Source organism: Alligator sinensis, unplaced genomic scaffold, assembly GCF_000455745.1.
Source record: "Alligator sinensis unplaced genomic scaffold, ASM45574v1 scaffold90_1, whole genome shotgun sequence".
NCBI lineage: Eukaryota > Metazoa > Chordata > Crocodylia > Alligatoridae > Alligator > Alligator sinensis.
In genome coordinates this window covers 1586795-1602041 of record NW_005842275.1, presented here as the reverse complement: position 1 = coordinate 1602041, position 15247 = coordinate 1586795, and the positions used below count along the sequence as shown (strand labels likewise).

The 15247-nt window shown below is 35.4% G+C and overlaps 1 protein-coding gene across 1 annotated transcript in view; it reads left to right on the top strand.

The window, feature by feature from the left end:
• NTS (neurotensin) overlaps positions 1 to 14839 on the top strand; it is a 17015-nt gene extending 2176 nt beyond the window's left edge. The window contains exons 2-4 of the mRNA XM_014521930.2: positions 2825 to 2886; positions 11491 to 11712; positions 14462 to 14839. Of these exons, the coding sequence (XP_014377416.1) occupies positions 2825 to 2886; positions 11491 to 11712; positions 14462 to 14608 (431 nt within the window). The 3' untranslated portion in view covers positions 14609 to 14839. The remainder of the gene's footprint in view (positions 1 to 2824; positions 2887 to 11490; positions 11713 to 14461) is intronic.
• The last annotated feature ends 408 nt before the right edge of the window (positions 14840 to 15247 follow it).

The following is a 15247-nucleotide window of genomic DNA, read 5'->3' as shown; positions in this document are numbered from 1 at the left end:
CAGGATTAGATATACTGTACTTGAAATTGTCGTTTACTATACAGGAAATAAGATAGAAACTATCTGTACTTGAGAGAGAGGATAAATAAGCTCATAATGGAAATGATTATACAGTTTTTGCTAAAGTTAATGACTACAGTATTAGGACACAGATCATTTATTTAAATTTTCCTTTGAACATATGGTTTACACTAAAGTGAAACATATCTTCTTGTACAATTTAAATATCATACTGCATCTAAGTTGCTAATCATGGGAAGGAAAAACAAACTGTATATTTCCGTTTTGCTGAAAAAATACAGTATGATATAATCAAAGTGTATGTTCAAAGCTCTCCATAATTCCGCCCCATTAATGTATCTCCCTTGAACTCCTCCAGCATCCCTTCCCAATCCTTGTGCTCTCTGCATCAGTTCCTTCTGCCTCTTTTTTTTTTACTGACTTGTAAGTCCAGGTCTCCTACCTTAGCAAACTTTGAACCAGGAATAGTCTCCCAAGTAACACATACCAGGCTTCCTTGTTCTCTTTGCTTGGCACATTGAAAAAAGATTTAAGTGTTCTGTGCAGTGTTTGAGATTTTGGTATAAATATGAACTCTACGCTTGTCCAAACAGGAGCCTGTCAATACAGTTGTTGGTAATTGTAAAGCTGGATAGGAAATTAACTGGCTTTTAATTGCAAAGAGGACAGTGAATAGTACTGAAAAAAAGGTTGAAAGGACGTTACTGGTTGAGTTTCTCAAGGATTGGTCTTGTGACAGATCTTGTTTGATTTTTTCATTCAAAGCCTGACAACATTAATATGAAAAGCAACTGGAAAACTGCATGGCAAGACCTGAGGACTAGTGTAATAGAAATGGGATGAAATTCAGGACTACTTAATGCAAGGTCCTGCATTTAGCAACTAACAAGAGTTTCTTGCTGTACTCGTCTTTTGAAAACAATAGAAAACAAGAATTTAGGAGTAACCATTGATCAAAAGTGGACTGTGGATCACACACGTAATGTGGCTCTAAAAAGGGCTAATGCAAACCTAGGATATTAGGGTGAGGCAACAGGGGCAATTGCCCCAGGTGCTGAGTGGGATGGGGATGTGTGAAAAAAACGGCTTTTGCTGAAACTTCATGGTTGTGTTTGCAGCAGCAGCAGAGACTGGAAGACATCACTGCCTCTGTGTGCAGGAGCTGCTCTGGGCACCTTGCCATGTCATTACACTTCTGCTAGAATACACCTGTCAAAGTATACCCAGTGGAGATAGGGAAGTACTAATGCCATTGTAGAAGACATTAGTAACCTCATCTGATATAGTCAGTATAATTCTGATAATTCCTGTTCACAATAGATGAATTCAGACTAGAATACTTACAGTGAAGGGTGACATGAGCAATAGGATCAGGAGGAAGGAGAGAGTCATATAAGAGGAAAATAAAGAACATGGCTTGTTTAGCCTAACAAAACTAATGCCGAGGGGAAAAATTTCTGCTATTAACAAATACATCAGATACTTGTTAACATTCAGGAGAGAGAAAAGCTTTTCAAGTAAAGGACAATTGGTTATAAACTAGCCATGAATAAAATTAGCTTGGAGATTCAAAGAAGGTTTTTAGTTATAAGAACAATCATGTTCCATTTGCACTCAGGAGAAAAACCACCTTACTACTTTTAAAATGGAGCTTGTCAAAAAGGATCATCCGATGTGGTTGCCTTTGATAGTTGTGGACTGGGGTTGATGATTTAGGATGTCTCTTTCAGGGTTTAAAATTATCTTGGAAAATTATATTGGCTGATACTTCTCCAAAGGAGAATCTGAACAAACAAACTTGGTCAACAGATGATGTCAAGAACAGCTACAGGAGAACACATTGATCATGCTAGGACTGTAGATATTTAAATTGCATTGTTAATGTGATTTAAGTTTCTTTTCAATTATTTTCAAAACCAACTAAATAAGTAAATCTATTGGCTATGGACTACTGATATTTTTAGGGAAAAAATGCATAGATGTCTTAAATGAGCTCTATGTACTTATCTTCATCTTTCATTTAGGAGGGCTATCGTATTTTCAAAAAAACACCTATGTCTCATGTAATTCAGCTCAGAATAGAATTATTTTGACTTTGTTTTACTCATCTAAAATATTTTCCTGGTCAAGTATAGTAAAAGTATTGATCTGTCCAGGGTCAGATTAGTGGAAAAATTATTAAACTACAATTAAGCGTTATCACACAGAAATATTATTAAAAACCAGTATGCCAAATTCTTGTCTATATAAATTCATTGTCAGACTGCTATGAAATCAGATTCTTGTTCTAAAACTGCCATTAATTGATGTTTTAACTTCTACTTAAAGTTTCTTGTCATCTTAAAAAATATTGTAAGATGTACAACTATAAAACCAACCTTCAAAGTGTACAAAGGTGACAAATAATTTTGTTCAGGCACAGACATGAGTGAAGAAGTTATAGTAGCATAAAATGAAAAGAGAGGGGGGAAATGGTACATTGAAATGACTGCAGGTTATGAACCCGATTCACAGCTAGACTAACTTGTAAGCCAGTCATTCCATTGATTTGGATAAAGCTCTAAAAAAACTGCTGTATGACTTCAGTTAAGATTTCTTATTACTTCATGATGCATTTACCTAAGGCATCCTTATACTCTGTCTTTCTAGATCATAATTTAAGATAGCAAGATATTTGCATGTTTCTTCACTGTAATTTAAGTCTAAAAACTCATAGTATGATATATCTAAATTCTCTATGCTGAAATCAAATGCCTCTGATTTGTGCTGAAATAGTAAACATATGTTTCTGATTTATTTCCAGATTCAGAGGAGGAAATGAAAGCGTTAGAAGCAGATTTATTGACCAATATGTATACATCAAAGGTAATTCTTTTCTTCCCATTTAGCTGACTGGTAGAGAGCACATGAATTCTCATTACAAACATAGATGTCTTTCCACAAACTAATAACCCATGGTCTAGACCTAAAAGTTCAATGCAAGACATTACTTTGGAGCAAAAGTTTCTTCTAGTTCAAAGGAAATTTAAAGGTGTTGATGTGAGACAGAAAAAATAAAGGGTCTCTCACAGGGTCTCTCACTTGTAACACTGAAACTTTCATTAAGCAGTAAGATTGTGTTTCATATATAGTGATGTAAATTTATGAGGAAAATGTGTTTGTAATAGAATTATTTCTGATGAAAGCTAAATTAACCTTGAGTCCAATCCATGAATGAAATTTTATCACACTTTTTATATACATATAAAATTAACATATTCAGAAAACAAAAGCTGTTACCAACATATGTCAATTTTTGTTTAAGAATAATGTAATAGTTTTAATAGAAAAATATGAGACAAATAGCCACAAAAATAGTAATTCAGTGAATAATATTTCCTCTGTGAGTAATTAAAGCATCTGACACTTGCGCATGCACACACACACACACACATACACACACCCTGTACATCCCCCCAAATACACAGGATATAATACATTTCTTGGCTTCACGTAAGTGAAGTTTTCACAGCTGAACATATGCATTTAAGAAGATGGTAGCCAAAAAACTAGTGGTATCACTGTTTTCCACAAGTTATGTGGGGAGTATTTACATGTCTAACACTTCCATGATAAATATGTTTTTAAACTAGCATGGATTAAAAATAAGATTCTTTAGATATTAGAGATTATCCATACTTTTTTGAAATTCAACAGAAAAATAATATGAGATATGTATGAAAGGTTTCAGTAAAAATTAACCATATAAAATCCTAATTGCTGGGTTAAGGAAGAAATCTCATTGTGGATGGTTTATTCTACATTTGCTCTTGTCAGGAATCCTTGCACCTTCCTCTGAGCCCTTGTTAGAAGCCTCTGTTATCAGCCATCAACAGGGACGAGATCACACTAAAGCAACCTTTGACTTGACCTTGTCTGGCAATTCCAGTGTATTCATATGTAACTGGTACATTTCTAAATGGCAAGATAACAAGGCCCAGATGCCACAGAAACCAGTTTTGTTCCTGTTATAAAGAATTAATGGAGATTCTTTTCCTGAGACCCATTTAGGTGTGGAATGCTCTGAAAATTCTTTTTCTGAGCCCCATAAGACTTTGGCTGAAGTCCTAAAGGCAGAAGGCACTGTAGACCTTATAGACTGACTAAACAATAGATGCATACACTTTCATAAGCAGTGGCTTACTTCTGCCTCTCTCTAAAATCCTAAATCCATTGAAATGAGTGGGAAGTGAGCTACTGACTTCAGCTGAGCTGGATTCCATCCCTGTGTTTCTTCCTCCCTTTACTACACAACATAATTGCTAAAAGAGTTGTTTAGCAGTTGATTAAAATGTGCCAAAACAGATATCCCTGACAACATAAGTATGACTCTCATGTACAGTCATGCATTGTATTGCATGATGTAACTTGTTATTTAACTCTTTCTCTGTCCAGGAGTTCATATGCTCTGTACTTGCCATATTAAATTAACTGCTCATAGAGAAATGCTTGACTTAATGTATGGTGACAAAGTGTCATTTTCAAGCTCCTGGACATTATAATAACATCCTAGTTAAGATTTGATGAAACTCTACAAAAGCCCTACTTTGCATGAAATATCAGCATGGTAATCAATTATAGGAATGGTAAATTCCTTTTTAAAGCAGTATATGCTTGTCTGTAGCCTTCATCAGAACACAACTTTGATTCTATTGCCTGTTTTAAATGTGTAAAGGAATGTGAGCACATTTCAGGATGGAGGATATCATGCCTAACCAGTCTTTCTAAACTGGATGCCTGCCACCTGCTATCTAATTACACCTGAGGATTTTACTTTTATATATCAATAATTGACTTTGTCATGGAGTTGGCAGTTGAATTTGAAAGTCTAACCAGCTACATCCTCAGAATTTTGGTGGTTTTTAATGCTAAAAGGAAAAAGTAAATATATTTATTTTTAAAGCTGGATTTACACATATAGCATAGTAGTTCATCAGTCAAGTTAATACCATCTGGACTTCCAGATATGTCCATTGAAATTCTTCACAGACATGTTGTGAATTCCTGGACCTATTCAGAACAAGCCCATGTTCTAATATTTCCAGATAATAATACACCATTAAAACATGCAGTATAATTCCCAATTTATATAAAACACATGTTATTGACTTCTGAGAGTACAGCCCCCAAACTAAATAAGTTAAAACAAATCTTTAATGCCAAGTATATGGTGATCATTCTTAGTTAAACAAGGCCTGTTAAATGCCCATATGCACCATTTGATACAGCTGGGTGCACCTACACATGCAATTAATGCAACTGAATATACTCTGGCTCAATTTGAACTGGAATAAACTAATCCTGACTTGACTGTCTACACAGATGTTTAAGTGCAGTTATTTACTGCAGCGTAGGATAGTACCTGTGTTTGACAGGCATATCCTATGCCAGAGTAAATTAATCTACTGTGCACTAATTTCAGTGCAGGTGTAGTCAGTGATGCTTTACTGTGTATTAAGTTAGTTTAACATGCAGTAAAGTGCATGTGTACACATGTCCACAGATAACCACTTCTATCACATTTCCAAGAAGATGAAGGGATCAAATAGGAGTTCTCTGAAATGGTTTAAGACTTTCCTCTAGCACCAAACTTAAAGGTTGCCAATGGACAACAGTTTGTCTGCCTCTGGATTTTACATTTGTGGAATCTCTTAAGGTTCAATATTTTCTCCCATCTCACTTAAAATTTGGGAGATGTTGTGAAACAAAGAAGCATACAGTGTCATCAGGATGCAAGAAAATCACTGTTCTTTGGGTGCCTTTACTTACGATGCTACATTGCCATAGCAAGGCACTACGGTAACGTAGCATTAGCGGTCACAAACAATGCCGCAGCTACATTTCTGTACCAACACACTCCCCACATGATAGTGTGTTGCTACAGTGATGTAGTGCCTGAAAATAACTGTGTTCAGTGCTCATGGCACAGTATGGGGTGTTACTGTGCTGACTTTTAGTACTTCCAAAAGGTCGTACTAAAAGACGGTGCAGTATCAACGTTGCCATAGTGACACGTATAGATGCACCCATTATTTCTTTGACATAATATATAAACAACACCAATGTATAGCTTTCTCAATGCCTAGCTAAAACTAGCACTTAAAGGAAGAACAGCCTGAACCCAGGCAAGACTGAGGTGGGGCTGTTAGAATAAGGGTGAAGAAAATGCTTTTTTCTGTACTCTGCTCTGCTATCAAGGTGCTAGTTCTTAGACTATTAAATTAGTCAGCAGTCTTGGTCTTTTTTGGAACTCCTCATTGCTCTAGGATGCCCAATATCTATAGTAGCAAAAACCTCATGACCTTATGACCTCCAAATTTTAAACTTGTACATGTATTCATTATGTAATACATTCTGTAGAATACACCAGCTGGTACAAAATTCATCAACCTGTCTTTTTGGAAACAGAAAATACTTTTATTGGTATTTCTATTTTAAATATTTGGAAGGCACCTCTGATACTACACCAATAGGATCCATATAAGCACTAACACAGAGAAGTTTCAAACCTTTTGCAGCTGAATATTTTGGGTATAACCCAGCATCCCATTGAACAAAAGAGGAAACATCTAAACAGTAAAATCTCATGATGTGAAGAAAGAAGTAAAGTTCAAAATGTCCTGGAACCACCGAAATGGCTTAACTTCTAAGATACTACTTTACTTCTGTAATTTTCTGAGCAGCATTATAAGCTGCTTCTGGTACAAGACATCTGATTTTTTAATATAGTCATGATTTGTTATGTCATTTAAAAAATAATCTTCTTTCTTAAGGAAGTGGGTATAGGATGCAAGAAACTGAAATTATTTTTTTAATATCAAATTTTTGTATTGAAGATTTATCCATATGTCAGGTAGTAGCATTACTTATACAACACAATGTAGGCATACACACATATTAACTTTCTGACAGTTAAGCCAACTTAAAGTTAAGTTGACTTAACTGTTACAGTATACAAACATATGTGGAGAACAGTCGACTTAAATGTTATACAAGATAATACATTATTATCTTAAGTCACATTAGTTAAGTTGACTTAGCTCACAAGATGGCTGCTACCATGTCAAGGAGTTGTATGTGTATACATTCCAATGTGGCTTAGTTTAAGTCACCTTAGTACATGTGTACACAACCAATATTATTTAACTAGAAATGGAAAGAAAGCAACTAACATGGAACTTATCGTTGGGTATAATTAATGGTCTTCTCCAGTCCTTCATAGTCATCAGTCTCAAACAAAGAAAATCCCATTTTACCATATATTTTTTTAAGAATATTAGCTTATGCTTTGTATTCTGAAATATATTAAAGGTAAGAAAAAGGCTAACATTTCTGCACTCACCAACTTTCAGTACTGTTATTAGAAGACCCAGATGTTAGATTCACTGCATGAATGAATTATCAAGAAATTGCAAATTCAGATCCATACTGAAAAAAACCCTCCATTGTTTTATCAAATCACTACCAGACTCTCTCTCTCTTTTAAAAAGAAAATCTTCAGTATATTAACTCCATTCTTTGAGCTTTTGGTGCTTTCATCTCCTGCATGGCTTTTTTTTCCAAACTGTATCTTGAACACTTAGCCACTGTTGTTAGAACTTTGTGGAAAATAAGCCGTGCATTGCAACTGAACCAGAATTATTAGACTCCAAAATGCAAGTCTGTATATCGTAGTATTATTGAACATTTCACATAACTTATAAATAAACTTACCTGAGTTTAACACTTGCTATTACTGTAGAGAAAGAGGCCTGCCCTCTGCAGTGGTTGGACTTGGCCTGGAGAACTTCCTGATGGAAAATTATACATATTCTTGGTACACACATTCAAAAAGCCCAAGGCAGAATTGATCTAAGTTACATGGTTTTCTGTAAACAGTGTAGTTTAGATCAGTAGTGAACCAAACACACATTCACCCTTTGGTGCGGGGTGGAGGAGGGGGGAGCAAATCTTAGATTGGTTCTGCCTTTTTAAACCAGTCTGTGTTTACCAAACTTATGTTTTGTTATGGCTATAGACCAGTTTCCAATAACATATACCAATAAAAGTGTAATGTCTATACCTGGCCCTTAACTGACAATTAACTTATTCAGTGAATTCTTAAAGACATATGATGCCATTACGTTATCATAAACCAGGAATCACTAAACTAAAGTCAAAGATGTTAAATTGACATATGTGGTATAAGTGGGAATCAGGTCTACTGTACCAATGTATTTTAGGTGTGTGTTACAGATAACACTACAAAAACTATCAGTTTTGAATCCGCACAAAAGTAGCCTTTCTCTGGTCTAGCCAGTAAGAAATCTACTTAACTTTGAGTTGGCCAGAAGTTCTTACATTCATATATTACCAATGCCTTCAGAAATGTTTCTTTAAAGGGTGAAATAACCAGTTAGGATAGAGTTACATACTTTATACCTGAAAGATACCACAGCTCTGCACAGGAGACTACCACAACTTTCCCAAGACACACCCATATGTTGAAATCATCATTCTTTGTGTAAAAGCTTAGAAGATGCAAACAGCAAAACCAACTGGTGACTTGAAAATTAACACACCTCCCTAATAAGTGGGGTTTTTATTACAATTTAGTTTAATAAAAAACACTAAGAGTTCTTGTTATATTGTGAAAGACAGTGTATAGCAAGCTGACCACATATTTTAATCCACATCCTGCTAATTAAGTCAGACATATAATAAAGAGGTTGTTATTATTTTGAACCTGTCACATCTTTCCAAATAATTTAACAGCCTAATTATATCATCTGGATGGAGCAACGGATGAGCCCTAAATAAACAATACACAAACAAGTTTCAAGTGATTTACAATGAATTGACATTTCAGATTAAAAACAAAGTACTGCTTTTGATCAGTGAACCTAAGAGAGCTATGAGGAATTTGCAGAAGCAAGGTGCTTTTAATAAAGATCTAAATTATGCTCACTTAGAACACATGTTTATAGCTGAATGAAGACTAAGGTCCAAAAGAAATTTCTTAAAACAAATTCTGCCAGAAATGCCAGTTTATACTGCTCCCCTTGTCAGTTTCTATCTTAATTATTTCCCCTGGAAACACAGAATCAACATACTGTACTATATTCATCTTTATCAGGAAGGTGCCTCAGAGAAGCAGAAAGTTATGGGGTTGTTTAGTGGTCACAAAACTAAATATAGTACCACATACTTACCTAAACATGCCATGGCTTAATATATGGGGTGAATCCAAGGGGTTGCAGTGGTGTACTTGCACCTCCCTTCTCCTTTGACTCCTGGTCCACCCAAAGTTTAAAACAAACTCAGTGGCAGCAGCATTTCTATTCAGGAAGCAGTGATGGAGTCACTTGACTTTGTTGCTCATAATCTTCCTTATTCCTTCTAAACTCTTCATTCCACACGTGTTAAGAACCCTCTCTCCTTTTTTAAATGGTCTTAATGTTCCCCTAATTTAGCTATCCTTTCTGCAGTTCTGCTGTCTGCTAGCTGTTCCTGGTCATGCAGCTCCTATTTCACAGCCCTGTAGGTTGTTTTTAACTCTAACTAAAAATATGAATTCAGGTGTGGAAATATTACCTCAGAGGAACATTATCTCAAGTGTGGAAGTAACTATCAGTGAAGCATTGAGTAGATTGTCAAGATGTTTGCTATATGTGAAAGGGATGTACATTTAATTCTAATGACTACAGGACTAAAGAGACAACATCTTTTGATTTTTTTTTGCCTAGTTTGTGTTTTAATACATAATATAGCAAATTACATATGGTAAATTAATGTACATTCCAATAAAGTTATATTTATTTTTGCTTCAATCTTAAATGGATTAATATAGACTTAGTTTCTTATTACCTGGAGAAAAATGTGTGGTGTGTTATATAGGATGATGCATCACACCATCTACACCCTTCTTTTCATGTATACGTCCATCCATGTATACATATGTTGCAGTTATAATACTTTGTAAACCCTTCAGGGTACAACATTTAGTGGCTTCATTGCCATTTAGTTCTGAAAAGCGGAAAATAGTTATACTTTATTTTATAAACAAAATGCAAACCTGACATGCACAACCTGGATCATTTGGGAGCCAAAAGCTCAATGAACAAGAAATTACTGCTCATCCTGTGCTTTCTCTGGGCTTGTGAATTTCTATGTTGCCAGTTGTTATTTCAACAGACTGCTTTCTTCGCTGGGGGTGGGATGGTAGGGGGTGAAGTTTTAAAGAAGAAGAAGTGGGGAGGGGAGAGGTGAATGAAGAGAAGGAAAAACATAATGGAGGAGGCAGCTCCTACTTGATATGACCTACTGCCAATCAAAACACAACATAATACTCCAACTTCACAGAACATTTTGGCAAGATATTTGCAAAGTTGAGTCAAATTCTGTGAATATTTTTGGCCAAAAAGAATTTAATGTTTTGGTTTTTTTTAAATGTCCAAATATTTCATTTCAACATTTTGAAATGAAATAAAATGTTTCATTTCAGAATAATCAGAAAATTATTCTGTATTCACATTTACAGAAATAAATAGACTTTTAATTTTGAATATGTGTGTAAAAATAATCAATATCCTTCCCTCCCCCACCCTCCATCCCCACAAAAAATGGACACAAATATTCCTTTGGAGGTTAAATAAAATCTGATTTAGCCGGAAAACCTGAAAGAAAAACTATATTATGTTGACCCAAATCAGTTCTTTTCTGAATGTTCAGTTTAGTCACCAAAAGAAAAAGGGTTCATTATTTGGACAGCTCTTCTTCCAGGATTCAGATCCTCACCACCTTGAAACCTCTGTAGTCATGGCTCACAAGCTCATGAGTCCTCGGCAGCCTGATATTTCATGGTTTCCAGAGTTCACAGTTCTGGAGAAACCCTTCATGTGAATTGACTTGGTGTCACAGATCTGAGTTACCAGGTCCACGGCTCCTCTGCAGTCTACCAGCCAAATTGGCATGGAGCTGGAGTTTCATTTCCTTTTGCAGGGAATTTTTAGGTATTTGTTTTGAATTGGGGAATTGGATCCTAATGCCTAAAATCTTGTAGCTTGGAATCCAGCCTTGTTAAGTTGCAACATGCTCCCTATACCAAGTCTTCAGGGAATAGGCCTGATTCTCCGCTGGTTTGCACTTCATATAGTCATTTTTACTCCTGTCAAAAATGAATATGTTATATTACCATTCCAGTTTGGTAGCTCTTTAATATTGCAGTTGAAGATACATGGTGCAAGGTACTGATGAATTAGATTTAGCACATTTAATGAATAAGTTTCCCTAATTACAATACACCTTAAATAGTGACTTAATATTGGGTTGATTAACTGATACCCAGAAATCACTGAAATGCTTGATAATGTCATATTCTCTTGCTAATGAAAATAGTGTATTTCACATTTTTAATTCTACATTTTGATTACTTTATATTTGTATCTTCAGATTAACAAGGCAAAACTTCCGTACTGGAAAATGACCCTGCTAAATATTTGCAATATGATAAACAACATAAATAACCAAGCAGAAGAAACCTCAGAGGTTGATGAAGACGATCTCATTACAAGACAGTTTCCTGCTGCTCTGGATGGCTTCAGTTTGGAAGCAATGCTGACAATATACCAGCTCCAAAAAGTTTGCCACAGTCGAGTTTTTCAGCATTGGGAGGTAAAGCAAAATGTTGAAGATGTACATCACTTGACATGCATTCATCCTTATTTATATTCCAAATGTCACTTTCAAAACTGAGACCCCTATCTATTCCACATGAACATTCCCAGAGACTTGAGCACTTTGTTCCAAATAGCTCCTTTTTACACATGTGGTTCCATTTCCCCTCCCATTTTGTTGGTGTTCTCCAACAAGGCTCCTTTCCTTTTTCATGTCCTTCTGGCAAGGCATTTAGCAGAATTCACAGACTCATTGAATCTGATAGGCCATGCTATGGATGTTTCTGCTGTGGCCTTGAACTTGTGATCTCTAGGCTGCTAACATGCACCATAGCATGCACACCAAGATGATTTCATTGAAACACTCTTGAATATGCATAAGTTCTTAAGGGCTGGGGTTGATTAAGAATGAAGACCTAGATACAAATGTAAAATGTTAACTACATAACTTTTCCATGGTTTCTAGCAATTCCAAAAAAAACAAGCATACACATAAAAGATGAGCATCATGGTAGAGTCAAAAACCTGTTTAACATTAGAAGAGTTACTCCAAGTTCTGGTGTAACTGAAAACAGGAGTTAGTAATGTATGTGTGTGTAGAATATTATTGGGCCTAATTCACGGCTGTTCTGTAATCTATTTGCAGTATTTGTTTCAGAGAAAGTGTATTCCCAAGGTGAGCACCATCTAGCAGAAGGCCTTCTCCACCAGAACTACTATCTGCTACTTTAATGGCTGTTTTAATGACCAGAGGCCCCTGGATGGGGAAGATATAAATATAGCATAGAACAGTGGTTCTCAACATTTAGAATCAAGGCACCACTTTGAAAATGTTAGCTCTTAGCTTTTACTCATTTTTGACTACAGAAAAATAATAGAGCATTTTTTCTATTGGAAAGAACTCAAAGTCCACAACAGGTCACATTTACATGAACTCTCTTAATTTATCTTGTGAATCATGTGTAGGTTTGCATATCTAACAGTGCTATTGTTGTGTGGCACCTCCATGCACCCATGAAAGATCTTATGCCAGAGAATCATGGGCTTAGATCTACTTTCTTTTTCCATGCCCAAGTCTTTTCAACTACTCTGTCCTGATGTGCAGAATTGCTTAGAATTTAGCCCATACATTTTACTGAACCTCAGCAGTATGTTTGCTTTTGCAGCAGCTGAGACTGTATTAAGAAAGAACTGCAACAATCTGCATTTTTGGGTCTTTTTTCCCTCAACCTCTTTTTAATCTGTACATTTAGCTGTGCAAAGGATTTACTTGTAGAATTGACACTCTCCACCATGAGACAGTCCTTTTATCAAAGGGGTACAGGCAGATTTTCTAGTAGCTGAAGCCCAGCAGTTTCAAAGGTGCTTGAAGCTATGACTACAGAGCATTTTTTTTGTTGTAGATTAGTATTAAGGTAAAGGATTTCAAGGAAATATTATATATGCTATAAAAAAGAAAGGGAGGAGTGAAATGGAAAATGACTGCAGTAGGCTTGAGAGAGACCTTCATTGTTGAGAAGGAACAATATGGTACTTTGAGTAAATGAGACAAGTTCTGGTGATTCTATTTATTGCAAGCCTGTTCTAAAGACTATTGAAATCATTTAGAGTCTGTCTATTGATTGATTACAAAGTCCTTTAAATCAGGCCTTTTTTGTAAATCAAATTATCAATACCACCAAGGTTATTGAGAAGTACTACCTGAGAGTAACAGTAGTCTCAGGTATTAGTCATGTGAATAATTTGATGGATGAAAGATGTTGTAATAAAAATTGAACCTTCATGCAAAACTGAAAAAATAATTTTGAATATTGTTTGACTTTTAACCTATTTCCCATTTCACTTGGTAGTTGAAGTGTAAATATAGAAATATTTCTAGGATATCCAGAATTTCTTCAGAGTTCTATCTTAAAATCTTAGATCACAATAATTTATATGAGAATGAAAACAGCAGGAAGCTTTATGAACAAGATATTGAACATTGAAGAATGAAACCCTGCCACAGAAATCAATGGTAAAAACATTCATTTCAATAGGACCCAGACTTCATCCAGTTTTTCTGTCCTAAAATGTTGAGATTGACTCTTTAATAGGATTAAACAGGTTCTTCTTCTTCTCCTTATGTCCTTACCATAAACTAGATGCTTTTTTCCAGAATCATGCACAAACAATGTCTCTTTCTTTTGCTATAACAAAGTCCTCCTTCATACAGGGCCCACCAAGGAGTGGGCAAATGAGCAGGTGCTCCATAGTCTGCACTTCACCACACCCACATATATTCATGTAATGAGAATAGCCTCATTTGACCATGGATTCATAGAATTCACACCTTAACTAGTGACTTAATATTGGGTTGATTAACAGATACCCAGAAATAACTGAAATAGGACTGATCTGTTGATTACAAGGTATTTAGTAGAATTTAGCAGATTTGTTGGCATCTGACAGGGGACACAACATGAATGCTCCTGCTATGGCCATTATGACAGTTGGAGCATCTTTACATATCTTTAAATAGGTTAAAGATATGTTATTTTCACTTCTGGAAAGCATTGGAATATTTTTTTCTCCTGAGTGGGAATGTCAAGAGAATGTATTTTCACAAATGTACCTAGTGATTATTTCTCTTTTAGTTTAATTAATTACCAAATTAATTACTGTACTTGTTTTAGTCTATGTATTTGCTGCTTCTCTTTAGTATTCTAAAGAAAACTAGATTTTATAATGTCTCTATTCATATGTTACAGTTACTTCAGCAAGAAGTTTTTGATCCAGAGAATTCAAACCAAGAGAAAGATATCATGAAGAGGAAAACCCCTTATATTCTGAAACGGCAACTACATGTGAACAAAGCTAGAAGACCATACATACTTAAGAGAAATTCATATTACTGATGCAGCAAAAGAAAGCAATGTATATTTAGTTTATAAGTAACTGTGTGTTATGGGTAACTTATTTAAATCTAAAATCATATTTGTGTGAAAAATATACTATGAAAAATTATCAAGATGATAACATAACTGTGTCTTTTTTGCAACTGTTGTTTCTTGAATGTGATTTTTCCTACTTCAGATTAATTCGATCAATACATTTGCAAATAAATCTAGTTTCTAAGCATGATGTATTGTACAGAATTGAGATTTCAAAATATTTGGTATAGTATTTTTCTGTTTTATAAAACACACCTACCTACATCAAGTAAGTTATCCATAAAGATGCCTGATAGTCAAACCGTTTCTTAATGAAGCACCTCAAACACCAAGTTATGTGGACTGAAGGGTGGGCCTGTCTATGGAACAGGTTGTCTCAGTGCTTTGCATCCAGCTGAATCTCCCAGGTTTTTCCTAGCTGTGTAACAGGAAACCTATAAGGTCTGTAAACTCCATCTCAAGCTGAGTCTCTCATGTCTTCTAAACCTCCTGCCATAACACTGTTGGGCTAGATCATGACTGTCCCCACTACATTCTTAACTGTATGGAAGGAGGTTGGACAGATCCTATTATCTCTGCTTCCAAGGCAGTCAGAGTGGCAGA